Source organism: Leptosomus discolor, chromosome 7, assembly GCF_034619465.1.
Source record: "Leptosomus discolor isolate bLepDis1 chromosome 7, bLepDis1.hap2, whole genome shotgun sequence".
In the NCBI taxonomy this organism is placed as follows: domain Eukaryota; kingdom Metazoa; phylum Chordata; class Aves; order Leptosomiformes; family Leptosomidae; genus Leptosomus; species Leptosomus discolor.
Genome location: NC_141397.1, coordinates 22,041,479 through 22,066,256, shown reverse-complemented (window position 1 = coordinate 22,066,256; position 24,778 = coordinate 22,041,479). Strand labels below are relative to the sequence as shown.

General features: G+C 38.8%; 1 protein-coding gene across 1 annotated transcript; it reads left to right on the top strand.

The window, feature by feature from the left end:
- TOPBP1 (DNA topoisomerase II binding protein 1) lies at window positions 1–24,778 on the top strand. The gene is made up of 28 exons (XM_086467949.1): window positions 1–30; window positions 438–525; window positions 1,103–1,237; window positions 1,838–1,981; window positions 2,770–2,951; window positions 3,086–3,279; window positions 4,077–4,256; window positions 5,031–5,200; window positions 5,732–5,895; window positions 6,395–6,642; window positions 6,933–7,252; window positions 8,056–8,228; window positions 9,267–9,478; window positions 10,753–11,042; window positions 12,732–12,905; window positions 13,935–14,044; window positions 14,879–15,002; window positions 15,375–15,524; window positions 16,032–16,140; window positions 16,698–16,890; window positions 17,715–17,941; window positions 18,986–19,149; window positions 20,059–20,173; window positions 20,697–20,860; window positions 21,743–21,883; window positions 23,068–23,157; window positions 23,612–23,773; window positions 24,166–24,778. The coding sequence occupies exons 2-28, from the start codon at window positions 445–447 to the stop codon at window positions 24,307–24,309; spliced, it is 4,560 nt and encodes a 1,519-aa protein (XP_086324075.1). The 5' UTR covers window positions 1–30; window positions 438–444; the 3' UTR covers window positions 24,310–24,778.

The following is a 24,778-nucleotide window of genomic DNA, read 5'->3' as shown; positions in this document are numbered from 1 at the left end:
GTTTCCCGCCCGCTGTGGGGGCGCTGGGCGGTGGGTGAGGGGCTGAGGGGGGGTTTCTGTCCCGCCCTGGGGCCGGGGTCGCGGTGGGGTGCGGGGCTACGCCGGCAGTGCCGAGCGTCCGCTATGGAGCGGGTGCCGGTGGGTGCGCGGAAGCCCTGAGGCGGGCGCGCCGGGCGGCAGCAGGGCCCCGGCGTGAGGAGAAAGCCCGGTGGGGAAGCGGCCTTCTGGTGGGCCCGGCCTCCTTCGCCTTCCCCTGCCCCTTTCCGGCTGAACCCACCGCCGAGGCTGGGCGGCCTGGGGCAGGCCCGTGGGCCGGCGGGGACAGGGACAGGGACGAGAGGGGTTCCGCAGGCTCTGGAGGTGGGCGGTGCGGCCCGACACCGCGGTTCCGGGCTACGCTGAAAATGTCAGGACGCTTACTGGGTTTTGCTTCTCAGTTAAAGGATGAAAGGTAGTAAGGAGCCGTTTTTTGTGAAATTCATAAAGTCTTCTGGGAACTCGGAGTATTTTTTTAAAGCTCTTGAGGTAAGTAGGTTTGATCACCTTTCCTTGTGATCTTGGTGAATTATCTAATGAAATAATTCAGTGGTTGACGTAGATGTACCTTATAGGTATACTTCTGGAAATAAAGGTACTTCTGTAATAGAGGTGTTTAGTGTTTAATAAAGTTTGTTGAACAAGAACAGTTTGATTGAAGAAATTCTTAAACAAGAAATAATTATAACTTCAAAACCTATTGATATTGAGTGAAGTGACATGTGCTTGGAAGGTCTGGGTGGTGGTCACTCACCTAAGCACTAAGCAAGCTTAGGAAGGACACTGGATTGTTTTCCAGCTTGAGAGGTTAGTGGGAGCTGAAGGCACTGTGTGGCAGGATCAGGTCCTGAAAGTTTGTGTGATGAACGTTTTAAGTCTGAGTATTGTGAAGGCTTGGGGAAATAAGAGGGACACCCGTGAGGTATTTTAGCCCTTTTCTCTGCAAGTATATTCTTGCGTGGTAGCTTTGCTGTGAGCTGTTTCAAGTAGATGTATTTTCCACAGGATTGGCTATTTGTCATTTATTAATTAAATAAATATTGGTATATGCACTGTTTACCTGCAGTCTATAAAAGAATTTCAGTCAGAAGAACATCTCCAGATCCTTGAAGAAGAAACAGCACTCAGTATAAAAGAAAATGATAAATCGCTTTACATTTGTGATCCTTTTAGAGGCGTTGTTTTCAGTCATCTCAAAAAGGTATGCTACCCATCAGCTTAACTTGTAGCTATATTCTTTCTTTTCTGACAGCACTGATGTCCATATTTACACTCTGCGTGTTCTTTCTTTTTGAACTGAATATAGAGTGTGAAGTATTCACAATAAAATTTTTAAATCTTTGGAACTTCACTGCATCCTGTATTAAAGGAAGAAGATGACTAGTAAAGCATAAGGATTATTTTGAAGCATGTGGAAAAATAAGTAGTATGATCAGTTCCAATTTTGCTGGAGTTGCTAAGCTGTCTCTCACACATTTTTACCTCCCAAATAACATGGCTTTGTTTTACCTGCAAGGAGTTGTCTAGCAAAGACAGGCTAACTGAAATTCTCTGGCATGTTAGCTATAGCCTTTGCTGCTTTTACTGAGGCCAGAAAACCTACAAGGATTATACTGAAAATCTGATGTTGAAAGTAAAAGCAAACCTGTCTACTACCTGATGTTAGACAAGGAGGAGGATGACAGACCAGGGGCCCTGCCTTCCTCAGGATTGAAGGACAAGGAAAGCCTTCCTTATACCAGTCTACCATCTGCTAATTTTCTTTGTGTTTTTTTTTTTTTCTTCTGTTATTTTGTTGCAGCTTGGTTGCAGGATTGTTGGACCACAGGTAGTTCTGTACTGCATGCAGTCCCAGCGATGCGTCCCAAGAGCTGAGTATCCTGTGTACAATATGACCATGGCCGATGTAACAGTATCCTGTACCAGCCTCGAAAAAGATGCTAGGGTAACACATTGTGCAAAGGGATTGTTTAGCTGGTTATCGTTGACTTTTGCTTCGGGTGGCTCATTACTAAGGCAGCAGTCGTACTATATAAAAGTCTAACTGTGCCTGTGTCTAGATATACCTAGTCTTTCTATAGTTTGTAGACTATAGTTTATGAAGAGAGTTGTATGGAGGAAGAGAGTGTCTTATATTTAGTATATAAATGTGTATATAGTGGTGTATTTATGCATATACATGTGTATGTTACATAGCATATACATATATAATCATATAAGATTTCAGCTGTATTAATATGGGAGTAAATGTATGCTTTAGGGATTTTTAACTGATCAGGCAGATCACTTATGTTGCTAGTTTGTCTGTGGCTATAATGCTATAGTGCTACAGACAACATGTTCTGTTTCTGGTTACTGAAAACTACGTGGTAAAGACTTAATACTCAGTCAGCTATGGTTTAAATAGTTTATCTTAGAAGTTTACTTTTTATTTATTCCAGTATGTCTTTCTAAAATGTCAACCATCTGTAAAATCTTACTCATGCAGTATGATTGTGGTATTTTTATTAAGGATATATATTATGTTCATCTTACCATAAATGCAAATAAAGTGGAAATGGTATTTAATGTTTTTTATAGCTTCCATATATATACATTTTGTATTTTTCAGCAATTTTTTAGGAGAAACAATGGACAATTTAAATCCATGATTTTGTTTTAAGGTGAATATGAGTGTCATGTGGGTTCATTCTTTTTTCTTGATAATTTTCTGTAGTTTTTTTCCCCACCCAGGAAGAAGTTCATAAATATGTGCAGATGATGGGTGGACATGTGTACAGAGACCTCAATGTGTCAGTAACTCATCTTATAGCTGGAGAAGTTGGCAGCAAGAAATACTTAGTAGCTGCTTCTCTGAAAAAACCTATTTTGCTTCCTTCTTGGGTTAAGACACTGTGGGATAAATCTCAGCAAAGGTATAAAAAAGCAAAACAAAGCTGTTCTTGTTTTGGGGACTGGTAATTCTTACGGTGGTACAGACTACCTTCTTCTCGTTGATTTTACTTGGAAGAAAAAAATGTTTTCTTTTTTCTTTCTTTCATTCCTTTAGCATAATGAGATACACTGATGTTAACATGGAAGACTACGCTTGTCCTGTGTTCCTTGGCTGTACAATTTGTGTAACAGGCTTAAGTAGTTCAGACAGGAAGGAAGTCCAGCGCCTCACTGCTGAACACGGTGGGCAATATACGGGGCAGCTCAAGATGAATGAATGTACTCACCTCATAGTTCAAGAGCCAAAAGGTAGAACTTAGAATAAATACTGTTTTCACTTCTTGAGTTGAAGTAGCGTAAATATGCAAAAGGGTTATGTCTGCTTCAATGTTGCTCTTACCACTTCTGTTTCGGGGATTGCTGTTTTTGAGAAGAGTAACACAGGGCATCCTTACTTTGCTCTAAAGGCATGAGAAAGAGAACAAAAAAGGAAAAAACCAGAGACCCAGGTGGTACTTAAGGGAAGAAAAACGGAGAATCTTAGAGGGGATGGAAGCATAAAGGAAAGTGAAGTGTTTTGGGAGAGCTGGATAGGATTTCATTTAGATGCTGATTGAAGTTGGTTTGTGGACTAACGTTTTTTTTAGCTGTTCTATTCTTTGTGCCTTCTGAACTCCCTACTAAGATAAAATGGAAGCTCCCTTTCTGTCCTTTTGGGAAGATGGAAGGATTGCAGTTTTATTGGGAGAAGAATGGGAAGGGTTTTCTTTTTTCCCCCAGTTTCCCTCCCTTTCTCTATGGGGAAATATCCTGGGACTTTTTAAACTTTTTTTTTTTCCTGTGCTTGAAAGCTTAAAGCCTTTTTTTTCCTTTAGTGCCCTGTCATACTGTACCCATGAGCTAGCCATCAATAAGATATTTTGCTCTGACTATTTAGAGAAAAAATAAGCAGCTTATCAGAGTCAGGAATAACACAATGTGCACATTGAAATTAGTTACTGGAATTTGTCAATTTTCTCAATGTCCAGCCATCTTTCAGTGATCAGTGTTTGAAGCATTAGCCTTTTAGTAACTTGTGGTTTATATATTTTGTTTACATTTGAAAGGTCAGAAGTATGAATGTGCCAAAAAATGGAACGTGCACTGTGTGTCTGTGCAGTGGTTTTCTGACAGCATTGAGAAAGGCTTCTGTCAGGATGAGACAATATATAAAATAGAGGCTGGATCAAAACTGAGTAGTACACCCAGTACATCAACACCTACGAATCATGCCAGCAAGCCCAATAGTAAGTAAGACCTTTTAAAATATGTTAAGGTAAGGTAGGAAGCATTTGTAGTAAAGAGGAAGAACTGTTTCAAATTAATAGGGTGCAGCTTGCTTTTGCAGTGCTGGTTTGACAGTCTGGGTTCTGATTCTTTATGCTTAACACACAACAGATTATTTTTATGCACATTGAATATTCCAGCATGTGTAGACTTAAGACATAGGAATAAATGTTTAGAAAGTAAACTTGAATTAGCTGTATGATTGTCTGCTTAAGAATCAATGGTGTATAAATCCTAAAAAAGCATGACTGTTCATACATCTGTATTTTAAAACAACTGTCTGTTATGAATTTAATTTTACAGCAATCTTAGGGGGAAAACAAATGCTGCTTTTTTTTAAAAAAAAAAAAAATTTTTTTTTTCTGTTTTTTTTTCTTCATATATTTGTTTTTACTTACTCCATGCCATTAACAGAAGGAGAGTTAAAAGCGTTTTGTAAACAAGTGTGGTAGCATGAGAGACACAGCCAGCTGTAAATGTCTGTCCAAACATCTGTTACTGAGTACCACTTCAGGAAGCAACTGACAGGAGCATTGGGTTAGCACTACCAACAGAGCACTGGGAGTTTAAGTTGGGTATTTAACTGAGGTTATACTTTACCTGGTATTTTTTATTCTTCCGATTTCACATTTCCCCAAATCATATGTGGCAATTCTGTATTTTGTTTAGTGAAGCAGCGTAGAGAGATAAGCCAAAACTAATGCATCTTTTTTTAATTTTAATTTTATTTAAAGATCAAGCCCTTTCGGACCTCAGCCACATTTCCAATATCAATTTCAGTGGTGTTAATGAAACTGCATGTAGTTCTGCTATGAGCAGCAGACTGGATCCTCTTCCTGATGAGCTGGAAAACTTGGATATAAGTTCTTTTCAAGCCCCTGAAGATTTGTTAGATGGGTGTCGAGTATGTTTAACAATGTATACTTTGAAATGTTCAGTTTCAACCCTGTGGAAGCAACTAGGTTGAAGTACTGGCAATTGCTGCCTGAGTAAATTCCATGGTCAGCAGCAAAGGCCACATTTATTTTGTGTCTGCATGCTGTTGCTTGCATGTGTGTCTACGTATATGTGTGCATGTATAATTGTATTAAATACTTAGTATAAATATAAAATTATGTATTTATAGACATATATATTTAAACACTATAGTGAATGGATTCTGGAATTGGTGTGTGGGTTTGGGTAGGTCTTTTCTTGGTTGTACAACTTTATGGGTTCATTCCATTAGTAAATATTGAAGTTTTGCTATGTTAATTTGCAAAGATAAATTAATCCAATTCTAAATGCTTAACTTTTTTGTGGCTTCTCAGAAGCTGCACCGCTAGTTTCTGCGTTCTACGGCAGTCAAAACAAATTATACCAAAATATCCTACTTTGTTTTTTTCTTTTTTATTTTTTTTTAAAAGCCTTTTCTGTTGCTCTCTTCTCTTTGTAGATCTATCTGTGTGGCTTCAGTGGCAGGAAGCTGGACAAGATGAGAAGGCTTATTAATTGTGGTGGTGGTGTTCGATTTAATCAGCTTAATGAAGATGTTACCCATGTCATTTTGGGGGAAAATAATGATGAGCTGGAACACTTTTTGGACAAGACAGCTCACAGGTTATGATAACTGTATTGCTACTTCTGCCTTGTTTTCTTTCTCCTACCACCTTGTAAACAGGAAAACATGTATTGATTTCTGAAATAGTTCTTGATCTAAAAGACTTACAGCTAGCATTCATAGGTACATGGTGGTGTGCTCTTGAATATTGTAGTTCTTTGGGTAACTGTGAGTCATGTCAGTGAAGAGAAAACCAAATATCCTTATTGGTGAAAACAGGTGTTAACATGTACTTGTTAACATATTGAGGAGGAAGGATTTGGCAACCCAGCAGTGGCAGATATAATTTACATTATAGAAAATAAGTATGGAGTTCTCTCTTCTCAGACTGAAAGAATGAAAAAAAAAATCGTGAGCTTTGTAAAGTGCCCAAAGCTTGCTTGGTATTGGAGTTACAAACTTCAGGTGTGTGTATATACTAGTATTTGTGGTGCAGGAAAGAAGAATCATGGTTCTGAAACCTGCTGTAACTTGTTTGTATAACATTTTATTTTGTAGGCCTCATGTAGTAACAGCAAAATGGTTGCTGGAGTCATTTAGTAAAGGTTATCTGCATCCAGTGGAGCAATATATCCCCCTAAACTACCAGCTGTTAGAGAACCCCATTTTGGAGCAACCTGGAATAAAGTCGGTTCTTCCCAAAAATAAGTGTCTCTTGAAGAAAGAAGCTGTGAACATTATAAAGCACCAGAAAGCTGCTGAAGATGACTTCCTCTCTCAATATATAAATAATGATTCTACATTAGGTATGTTCTAGGCTCAGCACAGCATAGAACGTTTAACTGCTCGTAATTAGCATTTGAGTTTTGCAGCATTTGCTTACTAAAAAGCTAGCCACATCTAGTATGTTGATTTCTAAAACAGTATAGAAGTTAAATTTAAACAGGCCTATATAGAGCAGTTTTTTGCTAAAATCTGGCTGAAAACAGCAGAATACTCTTAATTTCTTCATGAAACTGTTTTGAATTGTCTTTGATGTTCTTGTCAAGCAATTACATATGGTTGGTTGTGGGTTGTTGTTTTTTTTTCCTTTCAGATAACATTGAAAAACTAACATCCAGAACCTTCAGCGATGTTACTCACTTAACTGTTCAAGGAGAGAATCAGTCTTCCATCTCTAATGGTTCTTTGGGAGAGTCTTCTGCCCTGGCTGAAGGAGGCTTATTTGTCAGAAAGCGATTTCTTCTTTTGGGTTTTGGTGAAGAGGATGAGTCCTGCATTGCAGATATTATAAAGGAGAATGCTGGGAAAATTCTGCCGCTGCAGAGCAGAACCATTGCAGACTATGCCGTGGTCCCTCTGTTGGGGTGCACAGTGAAGCCAACTGTTGGCGATGTTGTCACAAATACGTGGCTGGTAAGGGAGTCACACTTTCAGTTCCACGAGAAAATGGGTGTCTGTATTAGAAATATGTCTTTGTCAGAGTGCAGAATTATCGGTGGCTTAAATGCAAGTAAGATATGGAGAGATTAGCCTTGTTGTGTTTGAAATGTACTAAACTAAAGCATGCTTTAAAGCCCCTGCATCTGTAAGGTACCTTTTATCTGTTTCACTTCATTTTCTACAGGCTCGTTAAATAGGACTTCATTTTCATGACTCAAAGGATGCTTCTATGAGATTGACAGCATTCTCTCTAAATGATGAATTGTAGAAGGAACTTGTTGACTAATAATGATTTCATTTGATATCTTTACTTTTTCTTGTTTCATGCTTTTTACAGCTTTTTAACTTACGGCAGAAGAGCAAGTCAGCTTTATAGCTCAAACTCAAAAAGTACTAACCATATTTGCCAAGAGCAGGGACATGATGTAAACTAACTGCTGTTAAATATTTTTTAGTACTAGGTAACTTTCTGTGAAGTAAATCTATACAGACCCTCAGATCATGCCTTGAAATACTTTAAGGGAGCCTCCAGGGTTGGAAGAGTAGTCGCTGAAAAGTTCTGAATAATGCCTTAGTATGTCAAACCTGACAAAATTAGAATCATCTAGAAAAGAATTTGTCTGATTCAATGGGAAATAAGTTGTCTTGGATGTAATGACTGAAGCAGGATTGCTTGTTGTTGGGTCCATAAGTGCTTTTGTACAGTTACTGAAATATTGTTGGCTTTGTCGCTATTTGGTTTGATTTGCGTTTTTATCTCTTTCACCTTTTTTAAGATAACATGTGTGGAACAGCAGCTCCTTTTAGATCCCCAGTCAAATCCACTTTTCACACCAGTCCCAGTAATGGAAGGAGTTACCCCTCTGGAAGATTGTGTTCTTTCTTTTAGCCAGTTCACTGGTGCAGAGAGAGACTCCCTGGTTTATCTGGCAGGACTGCTAGGAGCCAGGTATGTCTCCTGTCAGCCTTCCTTCTTGTTCTTAGACAGACGATGTGATGAAATCCATTATGCATCTCATGTCTTCTTTTACAGGAGTGACAAATATTAGAGTTAAAGCTGATTTGGATTCTATTAATTTACAAAACCTAGTGCTGAAGCAATGAGATGTTGTTATATAGTTCTTTTATTTTCCTCTGCTTTGGAGAAACTTAGTCAGTATTCAGACAGCCTAATTTCTACTTCTACTATCTAAAAGGATACACACAATCTTACATTTTCCAATGTAACTTTTTGCTCTGCTCTAGAACAGAGCAAAAGAAGTCAGTTTTTCAGATGTCAGGCATTCCGAGTTGCTCTTCAGTTATCCAGGAGCAGACCATTGTTCTTTTTCTTCAGTACTATCTGGTTCAGCCTCATAACCAGAGATAGTGCACCATTTCTTAGGAGTTGGAAGGGTAAATTATTTCCTCCCAATTTCATCAGGATCTTTGAAAAACATTTTTAAGAAAAATATATTTAGTCATGAAGTGGCAAAATTGTGTAGCTTAAGAGTATAATTTGATCTGATTTGTAGTCTAAATTCTTCGCCGGTGAGTTCCCAGTCCTGCGATCTTCCTGGAAGTTGGGTCCTTGCGATCTTCCTCGAAGTTGGGTCCTTGATGATAAGAGAAAAACTGTAATGTAAAGAAAACTGTAAAGAAACATCCATTTAATTTGGAAATGATGTTTGTTGGCTCCAGAAGGGAATCTAGCCTGTCCCAGTAATCTTGCAGAAGAATGTTAGGCCCAGTGTATGATTTGGAAATGGAATATGTGAGGAATTCTGGAGTATGAGACTGTTACGTTTTCAATACTGATAGAAACAAAACATTACTGTTCAATGGGTTTTTTTGGCGTGTAGGTTAGGCTGTAAAGTGCAAAGTGCATGGCCTTGGATACTTCTACTGGTTCGTTTTCTGTTGCTTGAATGCTCTTTATAATAGTATAAATGTGCCATAGATTAATTTTGTTTATGAGTAAATGAATGTTTTATTAATCTAATTTTAGAGTCCAAGAATTCTTTGTGCGGAAAGCCAATGCAAAAAAGGGAATGTTTGCCAGTACCCATCTTGTGGTGAGAGAACCAGATGGTTCCAAGTATGAAGCTGCTAAGAAGTGGAATTTGCCAGCCGTCACGGTGGCTTGGCTTTTGCAGTCTGCAAGGACAGGAAAGAAAGCAGATGAAAGGAAGTTCTTGGTTGAAAATGCAGAGGCTGAAGGTTGGTTATCAGCAAGTTAAGGAATATGATTGTGTAATTGTACTGCTCATTCATGATAAAGGCAGGTATGATGAAATTTTTTTTCCTAACACCTTTCAAGTATTAGAGCTAAAGGGTATTTTTCCATCTTTTTTTTTTTTTTTTTCTGCTGTTGAGTCGTGATTGTAGAAATGATACTGTGTGTTTGCTGCAAGTGTCTTGGAGCTGGTGGAGTCTTGTGGTTATCAGTCAGTTGGGAAATAAAGCTCAATGTCTCAGCTTTGTCCTTCTTGACACATACGCTGCTATGTAGATTGTGTGGGAATTGATAGATCCAGCTTAGAACTTCATACTACTTAGTCTGCAATGACATGGTGCCCCTCTGTTCGGTCCTTCATGCCTACTTCATCTTCTGACGCTTCTGCTCCTTTTCCAGTTATTTCACACCTTTTGTTTGGCAATATTTCTTCTGTATTAAGATGCAGACTGCAGTGATTTAATACTGAATGTTAGCAGACCTGTTTTAGCAGTGCCCTTGTGAATTAATTATATGGGTCACTAAGTCAGAGGACAAAAGGTATGTTGTTGGCATAGGCACGTCTTATCTGTATGTTTTTAAGGAAAAAAAGTGGGGGGTCAGGGGAAATGAGCAGTGAAATATAAAAGCAATTCTTGTACTAATCTATTTGAGCTATAGAGGTGATGAGTCATGTTTATCCAGAAGAGTTTATGATGAATAAGCTTTAAGGGCTTATTCCTGGCTAAACCTTTGTTGTGTTAATCCAAAGGCTAAGGGACTGGAAGTGTACATAGTGACCTAAAGAGGTGTGATTCAGAGTCATGAATACAAAAGAAATTTTACTTGCATGGGAAGTAAGGAGCCAGGGAGGAGGAGTTACTTTTAATGTTGAAAGGGAAGGATTTCTTGTGTATTTAATCTTTTTCTTGTGTTTGTATTTTGGTAGTTGTTGCACGACATACCTGAGCTGTGCAGGTGTGTGGGGAAAACATCGTAAGCAGATCAGAGGTTGTTCATTCTTTTTCAGACACTTCTGGTCAATCTCAGTACCAATGTAGTTCAAACTAAGTAGTTAACTGGAAGAGACACTTAAGATACTGGATTTTAAAATGTAGTCATCGGTTTAGAGCATTTATTGGGGGGGTATGAATTATTTTTTTAGGGAAAGAAAGGTCAGATGAACTTTGAGTTCTTGCTTAAATAAAAGTGTATGTGAGATCTGTGTTCAAAAGAAAAATCAGATTGCCTGCTTATGTTTTCTTTGTTTCATTTAAAGATACAGAGAGTTCCATTACTCAGCTTAGCAAGACACCAGCAACTGTTAAATCTCCTGATTCAGAACAACCTACTTATCTCCTTGAAGCTGGAAAAAAACCAGCTGTGACTCCTCTTGATATCAACAGGTTCCAGAGTAAAGCTTTCCAAGCTGTAATCTCTCATCATATTGGGAAGACAACCCCTCTTGCACAAGGGGGACTGCCACAGAAAGAACCATCTTTACATCTTGATACACCATCAAAATTTCTTTCCAAAGACAAGTTGTTCAAGCCTTCTTTTGATGTAAAGGTGATCATCCTTGCAAAATTTTTAGTTTGTAGAGCCAGTAGGGTTAAAGATGTGCATAAACTTAAAAACAGCACAGAAACCTGTGCTTGCCCCTTTTTATGCTGTTAACGTACAGACTTTCCATTTTGAATAAAGCCAGGAAAACTGGCCCTGTTTGTTTATATATGTTTGTGGTTAATGACCTGAGGACTAAATTTATTGACTAGTGGATATTATAATGTCCTTAACAAAGCTTCTTTGTGCTTGTAGAACTCATGAGCATATGATGCAATAACTCACACAGTACACGATCTGTGTTCTTTACCCCTAAAGACTGAGAAATGTACAAGAGGGCTTATAATTGCTCTGGATATTTGGAAGCAAGTGTTTGCTTGTTTTGTGATGAAATGCTACTTTAATTACATGTTTTCATGTAATAGCTTTATAGCAATTACAAAACCATTATTGCAAATTGGAAATTGCATTCATTGGGGTTTTGGGTTTGTTGTCTCATTCTGAAGGCCACAAAAGACTAGAAAAACTACTAGTCTTAAAACAGAACAAAGAAACCCCTGACACTTAGGGGGCACCTGTGCTGGAATAGCTCTTGAATGACTCAAGTATGCTTTGGAAGGCTTCAGGTTTGTTTTTAATTTTTGAGGCCTTAACTGAAAGATGAATGCGTTGAATTCCTGAAAAGTTGTTAAGGCTTTTGGATTATTTTTTTTTGGTGGGTTGGCTGTTTTGGTGGTTTTTGCTGCTGTTCGTTTTGTTGGTTTTTTTTTTTTAACCCGTTTGCCCACAATAGAGCAAAACACTTGTTACAAAATCAGAGAATCCAGTGTACTCTGTAGTTAGTTCTGCTTTGTGAAGAGAAGGCCCCGGGGAGACCTTCTGGTGGCCTTCCAGTGCTTAAAGGGCGCCTACAGGAAAGGTGGGGAGGGACTTTTGCTCAGGGGGTGTAGTGATAGTAAGAGGGGTGATGATTTCAAAGTGAAAGAGGGGAGGTTTAGATTAGATATTAGGAAGAAATTATTTCCTGTGAGGGTGGTGTGAGACTGGCGCAAGTTGCCCAGAGAAGCTGTGGCTGCCCCCTCCCTGGCAGTGTTCAAGGCCAGGCTGGATGGGGCTTTGAGCAACCTGGTCTGGTGGAAGGTGGAACTAGGTGATCTTTAAGGTCCCTTCCAACCCAAACCATTCTATGGTTCTGTGATTCAGTTGGTGCTTTACTTTTTGAAATCTAATAGTTCACCATTCTCATAATTTTCTAAAGCAAGATATCCTAGACCAAAATTTCTTTCTTGAAAAGGACAGTGCAAAACTTGGTGTTTTAAAGGTGCAGGTAGAATCACATATTCATATGCGATTCCTGTGGAGGGAGATATTAGTAAATTAAAGTAATTGGTTGGGGTTAGGAATACCTGGGTTTGGCCACTGGCTTTTCCACTGAGGGCAGTTTTCATTGATGGCAGTGAAAAGAGAGATTAATAATTTTATCTTTGTGTTTTGCTTATGCAGACTCTAAGATTGGGATTGTCTTGTACTGCTGTTGTGCAATGGTACTGCAGTTGTACTTGCTAGCTGCTGCTGTAGTGCACAGGTCCGGGTTAGGAGTATGAAATCTTACTACAGACTGTGTTTGTGAAACTTGCACTTGAGTGAGAATTTTGTAATGTGTTTGTGAAAGTCTGTTGCTTCTTTTTTTCGTAGGATGCTCTTGCAGCTTTGGAAACTCCAGGAGGTCCTGATCAAAAAAACAGGAAACTGAGCACACCTCTCTCTGAAGTTATTGGCAGAAACTTGAAATTAGCACTGGCAAACAGTGCAAGGCATACAGTAGCTCTTACTGCCAGCCCTCAGTTGACTGCTGCACAGCCAGAAGTGGTAGGAAATTTTGGGTTTGAGTTTCTGGACTGCAGGCTTAATTAAGAAAACACCGTATCTTTTGTGATTTAAATTACAAAGGAGTTTGTGAATTGTGCTTTGTGATCTATTTGAGTATAATCCATGTGGTTATGCAGTCTTCAATGACCGGTAAAAGAAGGCAAGATAGATCCTCCTGGGAGGCAAAGAATTTTAAAACCTTTTTCTACTGTCTGTACTACTATCTTGAATATTAAGCAGCTGCTAAATAACATGGCATATAAATAGGTACCAATTTAGACTTTGTAGTATTGGGACGGGAGGATTTCATCACACTTGAGAAATTTTCAGCTCCAGATGAGCAGGATTAAATATTTTGTCTTGGACTAAAGTTAGGAGTTCTTTTTTAATGCATGTGTCTCCTTTTCCTGTGTTCCTCTGTAAGGTTCTGCTCGCTAGGAGGCAACAAGATGTGATCAGTTGCTTACTCCCTTATAAAAACACGTTCTGTTATCCTTTCTTGTCGTCATATTGGCTTTTCGGTCTAATCTACCCTAGTGAGAGAAAACAGAAAAAGATGTGGGAGGAAAGGCAGCATTTACATATTGCTTGCCATGTTAGTACACTGTTTACTGTAGAGAAGGGGCAAGAAAGCTAATGGCCTTCAGCAAGGGAAGGCTGTCACTTCTTATTTTGTAGCTCCATATTCTTGCTTTTTTTCACTCCACTACAGTGAAATACTTATGTGGTAATTCCCTAATTTAGTGTTCTGGAAGTGCTCAGTCTGCAATGGAAAGAGCAGAATATGTTCCAGGGAGACTGGCCAAGAGTGAATCTTTTGTATTTGGATTCCTTGTGTATGGAATGATAATAGAGCTGGGTTTTGACCATGGAGTTTGGGAGCAGCAAAAATAGAGAAAATGTGTTTATCTTAGTGTTGTTGTTATTGCGTATTTTTCTACTGCTACACTAAATATTGAAGTATTTTTCTTATTGATACAGAAACCTTCCAAACGACTCTCCTGTTTTTTATCCCTGCTGCTTGAACAGGAAGAAGAGCCCAAGCCTCTAGCCGATGTTGTTATATATGTTAGTAAAAAACTTGGTAATAAGCAAAGTGAACTGAACGCAGTAGCAGCTTCTCTTGGGGCAGACTACAGGTATCAACTGATACGAACAGCTTCTAAGCTTCTGCACTGACGTGACTTCTAATAAATAGAAGTCTTCTTATTCTAATATGCTTTATCTACATGATTTTAAATCTGCTCTGAATGTGTGTGTCTTCCTCCCTGACTCAAAACTAATTACTTTACAGATTGTAAGCATGGCTAAATTACTGTGCTTAGAAAAGCTTAGGAAAAATAAGTTGTCAGGAAGAGAAACTACAAACTAATGTTTGTGATTTAAGACAGAATTCTGCTCCCACTAAATCTGATTTATATATTTTGTAACTGACTTTTATAATAAGTGTAATCATTCACGGTGTAGATGAGGAAGTTGCCCTTATGTTTGGCAGTAGCTTAGAAATGCTGATTATGTTTGCATTAGATAGCAAATACTAGTTTTTATTGGTTTAAATGTTAGAATCCCGCATTTTGTTTATTTTGAGCTTTGAGGATCAGTATTTCACTTGCAGCTCAATATGTCAACAAAAGAAAAAGCTCTCATCCTAGCTCTCATATTCTTTTCAGAAACTGATTTGAAACTCCAAACAAAAAACCTAAAGGAAAACCCCTCCTCTTCCATATGTTTATCAGATTTAGTTTTGTTTACTTCAGGAATGCTTTCAGAAGACATTGAAGTTGCTCTATCCTGAAACTGAATGCTGTCTTTTTTTCATGAAGAAAGTGGGCTCATTGCTTATTTAGGCATAACGAAATAGGCAAAACAATATTTTAACATAAACAAGGGATAGGACAATTTCTGAGCTGGTTTTCTGATGCTTTTTGATAGAAATTCTATTTTCAAGTTGCATTTCGTTTTTTTTTTTCTAGATGGTGCTTTGATGAAACAGTAACACACTTCATCTACAAGGGAGGACAAAATGACAACAATAAGGAGTACAAGTCTGTTAAAGAACGGGGCATACATATTGTTTCAGAATACTGGCTTTTAGAGGTGTGGAGCTTACTTTGTTCCCTTGTTAATAGTGAAGGGAAATGGAGGCTTAAAACCAGTTATAAGGCAGCAGATTTTCTGTTCGCATTTATACTGAACCTGTACAAGAACTGATGTTTTGCATCCTGTTTTGAATTTATAAATTGGATGATCAGTTTTCACTGATGTACTTCTACCTTGTTCTCCATGAGGAGAAAAGAAATTCTCTTCCAGTGAATACTGCTGCTACATGTTTCCTAGGAGAGCCACATTTTTCTCTTGTCTAAAGTACTACTTTTGGTAGTGGTTTTATTGTACTTTTCCTTTGTTTAGATGTGAAATTTCTTTTATCTCAAACAGTTTTTCACATTATGTTAACTGATTTTATTACAGAGTGCCCAACAATGTAAACGGCTTCCTGAATCTCTCTTTCCTCACACTTACAATCCCAAAATGAGCCTGGACATCAGTGCAGTGCCAGATGTCAGGCTCTCTTCCTCCAGTAAACTTCTGTCAACTGGAAAACCAGCAGAGGAAGATGAGGTATAATGTGTGATATGAATTCATGTTCTATGAAGCATTTTGGATTCAGTTAACTTAATTGTAACATCAACCTACTAATAATAAACTGTGATGCTTATTCAGCAGTGCTCTGAATTGGCTTTAGCCAGTAATTAATAGTAGCTATTGCAGATATTCTTAAGGTTTTCTGCATTTGTAACGTTCCTCTTCTAGGGCAAAGGAGGGAAACACAGGCATTTCATGATTAGAAGTGCTTTTAAAATTTGAAATTATGTAGGTCCAGTCTTTGCCTTCTCTTGTAGGTAATGAGATCCCAGGTGTGAACTTGCCTTAGTAGACGTTTAGACTGCAGAACAGGTGTTGTCACTGATGCTGCTATTCACTGTTTTACTGTCATTGCTGTAGCAGGAAGGTTAGATTTACTCTGTCAAGATTAATAATCTTCAGAATTTATACAAGTGTTGAACATGGGTAAAAAGCAAAAAATGTTGATGTTTGAGAATTCTACTTGTCTTCATTGTTTTTTAGATTATTCCAGTGGACGAAGATGATGCTGAAGATGATGTAACTACTGACCAAATAAGGGAAACTGTCACTATAGGGGAAGAACAAACTGTAACAAGTGAATCCAAAGGAGGTAAATGTAAATCACTGTTTTCAAAATAGTTGTGGAACATCAAGCTATCAATATAAGCCTTTTGTAGTTTCAGGTGCTGAATGTTAAGATCTGGAACTTTAGGTACTCTATTTATATCCAGGTCAAGTACTATCCCTATCAGAGCTATCCCTTATTGTTGCTGGATGAGAGGAGAGGGTTTTGCTGTTTATTTTGAAGACTTTGACAGCTCGTAGGAAAATGATGATCATCTGTTGCAAATTACTTAATTGCTGTTTCTTTGTTTTTAAAACATTGAAGTTCATTTGTAATATGACAAATCACTGATTTAGACTATACCTTTTTTGTTATGTAAATAACTGTTACAGCAGAATTGTGGATGTACGTAGACCATGCAAGCAAGTTCAGAAGTGAGCCAAATGAGGATTTCTCTTTGTGTCTAGGAATAGGTGACTCAGGGCATATGTAGTTTTCCTAGATATAAGGTGGAGGGAGGAGTTGACTGGAATTTCAGTTACTTTTCATTTGGTACAATATAACAGTGTTGATCTTAAAAGTTTTTTGTTCCTTCTCTTAAGTGTTAACCCAAGCACTAGAAATGAGGGAGAACTTCCAAAGGCAGCTGCAGGAGATCATGTCTGCCACATCACTAGTGAAGCCACAAGGGCGAAGAGGATCCCTTTCAAGGAGCAGTTTTGATGGTTCTCCGACCACTCCTGACAGCACACGATCTGTGCGAAATGGCCGCAGTAGGGTCTTGGAAGCTCTAAGGTATTGATTGGTGTGTCAGGGTGTCTTACTTTGTCCTCCCTGTGCATACTTAGACATTCATTGAAACATGAATAGGTCTCCAGGGTTTTCAGGTGTATTGTCTTTCTTTGCTGAGGTACTTAAGTTGCTTCTCTTGCAATTCAGAGTCTTTTAACTGGACATGCTAGATAAAGTCAGAACATTATCTTAATCCAATGTGGGTATCTTTTGATTTTCAAAAAAATCACAGAATAGTATGATTGCTTTTTAGTTTTAAATTATGCCAACTAATTTCTTTTTTTTTCTTTTCAGATTAGTTAGTGTTCTTACAGATTTTGAAGAAAGCAGTGCTGCAGTATTTCAGTATGTAGGTCATATACAAGTAGTAGGTGTTACTGCAAAGCACCTCTGTGAATGCTTCTCCTTTTCTTTTTCTTTTCTCTCTAATCAGAGAATAGATTTTGAACTCTAACAATGCTGAGCTACAGTGAGAAAGTAATGGAAATCTTGCAAAATTATTCCTTTAGCTTGGTGTTTATTTGCAAATAGATAAGTTCAGTAAAGAGTTGAGTACGCTAATTTTGAAATAACTTATCCATAAGACAGATAATAAAAATGTCTTCTACTGATATTTTAGTTGCCTTTTTTCAGCCATGCTGACACTCACGAAGCCAGGCTGCCGGAGTTGCTTTTATACTGAAATTTTCCCCTTTGCCAGCCATGCTTTCTAATAAGGAGGTCACTTGGACACTTCAGTTCATATAATCATTAACACATTGCCTCCTAGTATGGTAGAGTTCTGTAAAACAGATAAATATTTAAGGTATCTGTGCTTTCTTCCTTAGGCAATCCCGTCAGGCACTCACAGATATAAACACAGAGCCATCCCAGAGTGAGCAGATCATCTGGGATGATCCTACTGCAAGGGAGGAGAGAGCAAGACTTGTCAGCAACCTTCAGTGGCCTAATAGTCCCTCCCAGTACACTGAGCAAGGTCAGAGTAATGCCAATAAGAACATGGAGGAATCTGCCTTCAAGGGATCTTTAACTGATGCAGAGATTGCTGGTATGGGTAAAATCAGAAATACAATATCCTTGTTCTTTGCTACAGCAAGATCTTTGGGACTTTTAAAATGCAGTAGCATTTGAATTCTACTTTAAAAAAAAAAAGAGGGGGAGCATTTTTGGCATTTCTCGAATGCCAGAAATAGAAATTTACATCTTTGTACTCGGTTATGTGTTGCTGGTTTTTTAAAGAGAAGCTTTCCTATCCATTTGCCATTTGTGGTCAAACACCAAGGCAGTGCTTGTCTAAAAATCTTCCAAAATGTGGTTTGTTTTTTTTTTTTTTTTGAAGCACAGCTGGTTTCCAGCTAACAATTCAGGTAGGTATAGTGGAACTCAAATGGGAATACCAGTAGCAAAATCTTTTTAATTGTAGTGGAAGTATTAATAGGCGAAGAATGGAGATGACCCAGGAGCCTGGAAAACAAATGTCGGAGCTGCTGACGGGCATGCTTCAGTCAGGATTCAGTGAAGATACTGTATTTATCTTCCCTGTTCTCTTTGAAGTCTTTAGTGTACTGCTAGGACTAAGGAAGCAACGTACTTACGTTTTTTCATCTGTTTTTGCTTGATCCCATTCCTGCCTCCTAAGAGACAGCAGAATCCTTTATTTCTCTCTCCCCACTGCCTCCCTCCTGTCCCCAGCTCCTTCCCTCAATCTGCTTACAGAGTTTCTGCTTGCAGCCACAGTCTTCCTAAAAACTGACCCTGTCCTAGAGGACATGGAAGAAAATTAGCTAAATGCATTCAGTTGATTTTTGGTTCAACCAAGTCAGTGCGGTTTAGCCAAAGAATTTAGACCATTTGAAGTTTTTGGGTTTGTTTTTTTTTTTCAAAGCAAGGCATCCAGGTACATGAGTCTGCAATATTGCAGTTGGTGGTTTGTAGTATAAAGAAGAGCATCTTATGAAAGACAGTGGTGAAATGTACATGTACAACAGCTGTGTTTTGTCCTTTTAGGATAGCTACTTTTTTATTTCATTTTTTTTTACTTTATCCATAATTATATTCAGACAAAGACAAGTCATGCAACAATGCTTTGCTTTCACAGCTGTTCCTGAGGCTGGGAATGGAGATTTGATTGAAGGGCTAAAGAATCCTGTATGTAAAGATCTTGAAACACCGATTAAAGATCACTTGATCCCCACTCCGCAGGCCCCCAGCATTGCTTTCCCACTGGCTAACCCTCCTGTGGCACCACAGCCCAAAGAAAAGGTTTGTCATATGAAGAAATATTTATGATGATTTGTGTTCTGGGAGATGTGGTGACACTTAAAGAAGTTTTGAACTTGATTGTAAATGTAAAATACGTGAATATCTGCATTTAAAATGTTGAAGTGGATTACTTTTGTGCAGTTCTATTTCTCTTTCCCACTTCAAGATTTCCAGAAATAATATTTTCTCAAATAAATAAAACTTCTCTGTTCAGATAAATAATGGTTTTTGTCCTGATAGTTCCTGCTGGAATGCTGAGGTGTAGGCTCAGGTGTATTAGTGGAGAGTTACTGTGTGTGTTACTCAGAACTCCTCCAGCCATGTTAGGAAAAAAGGTTAGGTCTTTGTTTCCTTGGTGGTGTCTGGAATTTATGTTTAGGTACAAATGGAAAATTATTTTTCTGCCAAAAACCTGGTTTAAAATTCTACTATTTTTATAGTGAGCTTGGAAGGGACTAGGAAAATGAGCTTAGTCTTTTGCCTGCAGTGTATCACTTGGTGCTCAAACTTTAAGCAGCTGTGTGTTCAGAGGCATAACGTGTCATCTTAGTAAATAGGCTGTGGTGGCAAGTTATAGAAAGTCTGAATGAATGAGGCATTGTGATGGATGGATGATGATTTCTTCACAGGTTCAACTTGGTGTTCAGAGTATATGAACGATTAGTTTTTATGACAGATAGGTTCAGTTGTGCCCTGAAGAAAGGGGGAACCAAGAGGATGTTAAACAGGAGCCTAATGTTGCTTTGATAAGGTCCAGGCTTTTGTCAAGTGATTGACAGGTTTGGTTTTGCTTTTCCTGGCTAAAAGAAAGCTATATATAAAAATAACCCAGAATGTTTGGCAGAGAAATAGTCAGCTGTCAAGCTAATCTTTATGTCATATTTTCAAAATCTGTTACTGTATTTCCAGACTGTTACAGAAGATGAGAAGGCTGATGAAGAACCAGAAAAACACCGTAAATTTCAGCTGTCTTCTCTTAATCCTCAAGAAAGATTTGATTACTGCCATCTGATTGAGGAATTAGGTACCAGATATTTGTGAAATGCAAAGAATAGTATGTGTCTGGTCAGCTGTGGCTTGTTGGGGAAAAGAAGGGGCTTCTGTTAGTGAGTCATCAGATTTGAGGTCTCGAATTTATAGCTTTCTGTGCTCGTGAGCAATTCTTTGAATATATTATTATTATGTGAGCAATCGGCTTTGTCATAAAACAGCAATGGTTTTGTCTTCTGGCAGTTTTCTTTTAGCTGTCTCCACAACAGCCTCATTCTTTACTGTGGGGAGTGCCCAGGATCTGCTGTCCTCTGGTGTCTCTCCTTCTTGTCTGTGTTAACAGTGGCACTTAATTTTTATCAGAGCCACTCCTTCCTGGCTACTTCTCCTTCCCTGCTAGCTTCTGCCCATGTCCCTTCAATGATCACACTTATAATGTAAATTTGAGTTAAGTATATTTTTAATCTGAATTCAGTCATTCTCACTTTGAGATGATCCTTTCTACGGTACAGCATGACCCTTAAATAATTTGAATCAAATTTATTCCTCAATTCAAGGTGGAATAGTACTTGAGAAACAGTGCTTTGATCCAAGTTGCACACACATTGTTGTGGGACATCCTCTTCGAAATGAAAAATTCTTGGCTTCAATGGCAGCTGGAAAGTGGGTGCTTCATCGTTCCTACCTGGAGGCATGTAGAGGAGCTGGATGCTTTGTTCAGGCATGTGACCTTATTATTGAGAAATGAGTGTAGTGTACTTTTGCATTTCTTTTTATTTTGCACTACTAGGAAAGAATTTAACCTCTCAAAAAGAATTAGCAGTTTAGGGTCCCCAAGCCTTGGGAGTTTTAGAGGATCCAAAGTCTGGGAAATTTTTGGCAAACTTTTCTCTGAAAACTAGTCCTTGACCAAACTCCTGGTATAGGATAAATGAAACACCTATACTTTTTATAGTTGCTTCTGAAAATTGAAACTTGAGTAGCTTTCGGTAAATTCTCACCGTTATCAGCTAAATTTACATGGCTCTTGTTACACCAGGAATTAGATCTTGATCCTTTCAATAAATTAACATATAATAGTTTAAAATAATACAACTCTATATCCATATACAAAAATATTTTTGAACACACTCTCTTCCATCTCCTCACCTCCCTGACCATTATTTCACAGTTCTCCTGGGTCTAGCATTTCTTTTAGATTCTTATCTTTATGTCTCAAAACCAACTTTCATTGTTTTGGAAGGCACTGCAGAATTGTAGATTCAATGGTGTCCAGAGCAGTGAGTTGCTTTACCCTGCTGTTGAATTCCTTTGTAGATAACTGCCAGAGGAATCTGGTTGTTTGCATGACTTGATGTCACAGAAAACATGAGTTGATTTTAAATACATACGTGCCTCTAATTTTACATAGAGCTGTTTTGGCCAGATAAAATCATTATGTAGAGGTAGAGTGAGTTGGGATTTGTTCTGGGTTTCTTCTTTGTTTTTTTTTCTTCTTGGTGTGGTTGGTTGGTTGGTTGGTTTGTTTGTTTGGTTTTTTTTAATGTTTCTGCTGGTAAAGTTGGCAAGACTGCTTTGTAATTCAAGCATATGATTGTTCTAGGAAGAAGATTACGAGTGGGGAAGTAATTCCATACTTAATGTTTTGCCTGGAATCAACGTAAACCAGAAGAAACTAGCGCTTGCAGCCATGAGGTGGAGGAAAAAAATTCATAAAGGGAGGCAAGAAACTGGTATTGTTGAGGTATGGTATTGTCAAGGTATTTAGATACTTGTGCAATGTAAGTTGTACAGTGTTGGTGGACAGACAGGCATTGTCACCAAGAAACTCAGAAGCTTAACTGGCAGGGAAAGGTAATCTGCCTTGTTATTAAGAACAAAATGGCTTAACTGGATATATTCTAGTTAAGTAATTTTGGTTTTAAAAAACTTCTAGTGCCTGGTATATTAAAAGTCGTAATCTCCTCCTGGACCATTGTTCATGTTTTGCAAAGCTGGAATGTGGCTACTTAGGTATGTAAATGTCCCTCAGCCAGGAACATGAGGTTTTTGCTTTAGACCTCTGATTGGGGAGCTAACCTGACTCAGCTTTTCTAGGAAACCACAACTGGTATTGGCAGTAACAGAAATCCTGTGCTGTGCTGTACAGGTGAATACAGCTCTCTGGACAGCATGTCTCTGGCCGTAGCAGTGAGCATACTGTTGTGCTTCAAACAGGGCACAAGTTCGCACCTTTTCTAGTGCACCTTTCGTGATTTTTACAGTGCAAGTTCCACAGTCTTTCAGTGAGATTTTTGAAAATGGGACTTGGGCTCCCCAAAGCCTTGTAACCCCTCTCTGAAATCAGGCATTGCTGTCAAGTATTCACTGAAAGGTAGAAACACTGCTGACATTTCAGTCGTGTCAGGATAAATCTTGACTTGCATGTATTTTACAATAACCTTTTTAAAATGAATGCTTGTAACAAATCCACTGTACCCCTTGCCTACTTGGAAACCACAGCGAGTGCTTGTAGGAGGCAACCAGTTGGGCCCAGGTGCTGTCACTGTAACAGAGTAGATCATGCAGTGAATGGGGTGGGCGGGAAATGTTGCCAAGTAACTGTTTTTCTTAAGATGTGTTTCTGTAAATGGGTGTCTGGTGTTCTGGAAGAAATGCTCATTGCCAAGGGTCTTTTCATCGATCAGTTTGCCCATGTTGCTATGCAGGTGAAGGGGCTTGGTGGCAAGCTGCCTGACTGGATGGGGTTGGCCCAATAGCGGTATGTTCTGTGGGGATTTTTCTGCCATTTACACTTCAAGACAAAACTAGGTGATAGCAAATCTTTATCTGATGGATGTTCCCAAAAGGGGCAAATTATAGATCCATTAAGTCTTTGTACTTTTTTAGTACCAACGTACATTAGACTAAATTGAGTCTTTTATCTAGGGAGCTTTCAGTGGCTGGAAAGTGATCCTGAATGTTGATCAAACCAAGGAAGCGGGATTCAGGCGCCTTCTTCAGTCCGGAGGAGCAAAAGTATGTAGTTTTTTGAAAAAAAATATTAAATACAAATACATTTTGATTTTTCTTTCTGTTAAACTCTGTGCTGGGCGTTTTCCATGTGAGTAAAAGGTCTGAACCAACAAAATTGCTTACACAGGATAGCTGAGACATGGTCAAAGGGTGGGAGGAAAAAGCTACGTCATCTTCATTTTGCAAGTGGTCAGGCAGAGCTGCTTGTCTGAGGTCACGCAAGTCAGTAGTGCTGGTGTGAACTGAGGGTAGAATTTCTGTGTCCTGCTCTGGTGAGAAGGATCAACCTTCCTGAAGGGTACGTGATGGTACAGATTGCAGCTGTAAATGATACTGTATTTCGCATTGGTTTGCTAGTTAATTTGATGAGTGAAGTTATAGGTCATGAACTGCATTTGTCTTGGGGAAGAAACACAAAAAATAAACTCATTTTTGTCTGTCGTGTTTTAATCTGTAGGTGTTTTCTGGTCATTCTGTGTCTCTCTTTAAAGAAGCGACTCATCTCTTTGCTGACTTCAGTAAGCTGAAGCCAGATGACATCAAGGTTAACATAGCGGAGGTGGCAGCCCAGGGAGTGAACTGCCTGAAACCGGAGTACATCGCCGACTACCTCATCCAGGTGCGCATGCCCGAGGGCACCCTCGGGGTGCTCTTCACCTACCCCACAGGCGATGGGGCAGGCCCCTCGCCTCCAGCAACCCCAGCCGCCTCAAGCTGCTGAAGGGGACTGCTGCTTTACCGGTCATGTGCCTCCTTTGCCAGGAATTGCGGCCACAAGTGCCAAGTATTTCTGTCTTTGGCCTCAAATTTTAACTGCTGTAACATGACTTGTTCTAGAGCTGGTAGTGGGATCCGTTGCAGGGTAGGGAGCTTGCAAAATATATTCAAAATGTAGGTGGGCAGTGTTCATCTTGTTATTTTCAATTTCAGAAAACTAATGAGCTGTTTCTTTCTTCACAAAAGTTTCTTGAGCTAAACTACTTTTTTTTTCTTCTTCTTCCTGTATTGAAGGATCCACCTCCCCCAATGGAGTCTTACTGCCTGCCGGAAGCTGAATCTTACCTTCAGACTAGCACAGAACTTGGAACTGCGTTATCCCAGAAAAGAAAAATACCTGGAGAAATTAGCAGAGTCAAGCGATCCAGAATACACTGAGCAAATCCCGTGCTTTGAATTTGTACATTTTTAAATTCATATTTATATTTTTTCATTCTCACCACAAAAATTAAAAGCTTTGAGTTTTACTTCTGATTTGTCCTGAGATTAAAATAACTTCACAGGAAGGATTGCTTTGGTTATGAGTAGCATCTAAAAATGTGGCAAGAAGTCATCCAAAAAATACTTTATCTCCAACACTGTCCCTCTTAAGGATTTTGTTTAGGGACACCATTGTATAGTAATAGTTAAGAAATACTTAGTGAGATGCTTATCCCATCTTTTATCTGTGTGTTGTGGGGAAAATACCAGTTGATAAGAATTCTGTTGCATTTCCCACTTGGGTTTTACATGAATTTTTCCTCTTCTGGTATTTTCTGTCAGAGCGGAAAAGGGAAACTGGACAAAAAGAACTGGCTTGTCAATTTTTGTACTACTAGAGGGTGTAATAAAATATTTCTATGAAAGA

Excerpts from the sequence above, each read along its gene's own strand:
- TOPBP1 (XM_086467949.1), top strand. The coding sequence starts at position 445 with ATGAAAGGTAGTAAGGAGCCGTTTTTTGTGAAATTCATAAAGTCTTCT. Across the intron at positions 16,141-16,697 it reads AACAAGTGAATCCAAAGGAG|TGTTAACCCAAGCACTAGAA; the intron begins GTAAATGTAAAT and ends CCTTCTCTTAAG. Across the intron at positions 23,158-23,611 it reads TTCAGTCCGGAGGAGCAAAA|GTGTTTTCTGGTCATTCTGT; the intron begins GTATGTAGTTTT and ends TTTAATCTGTAG.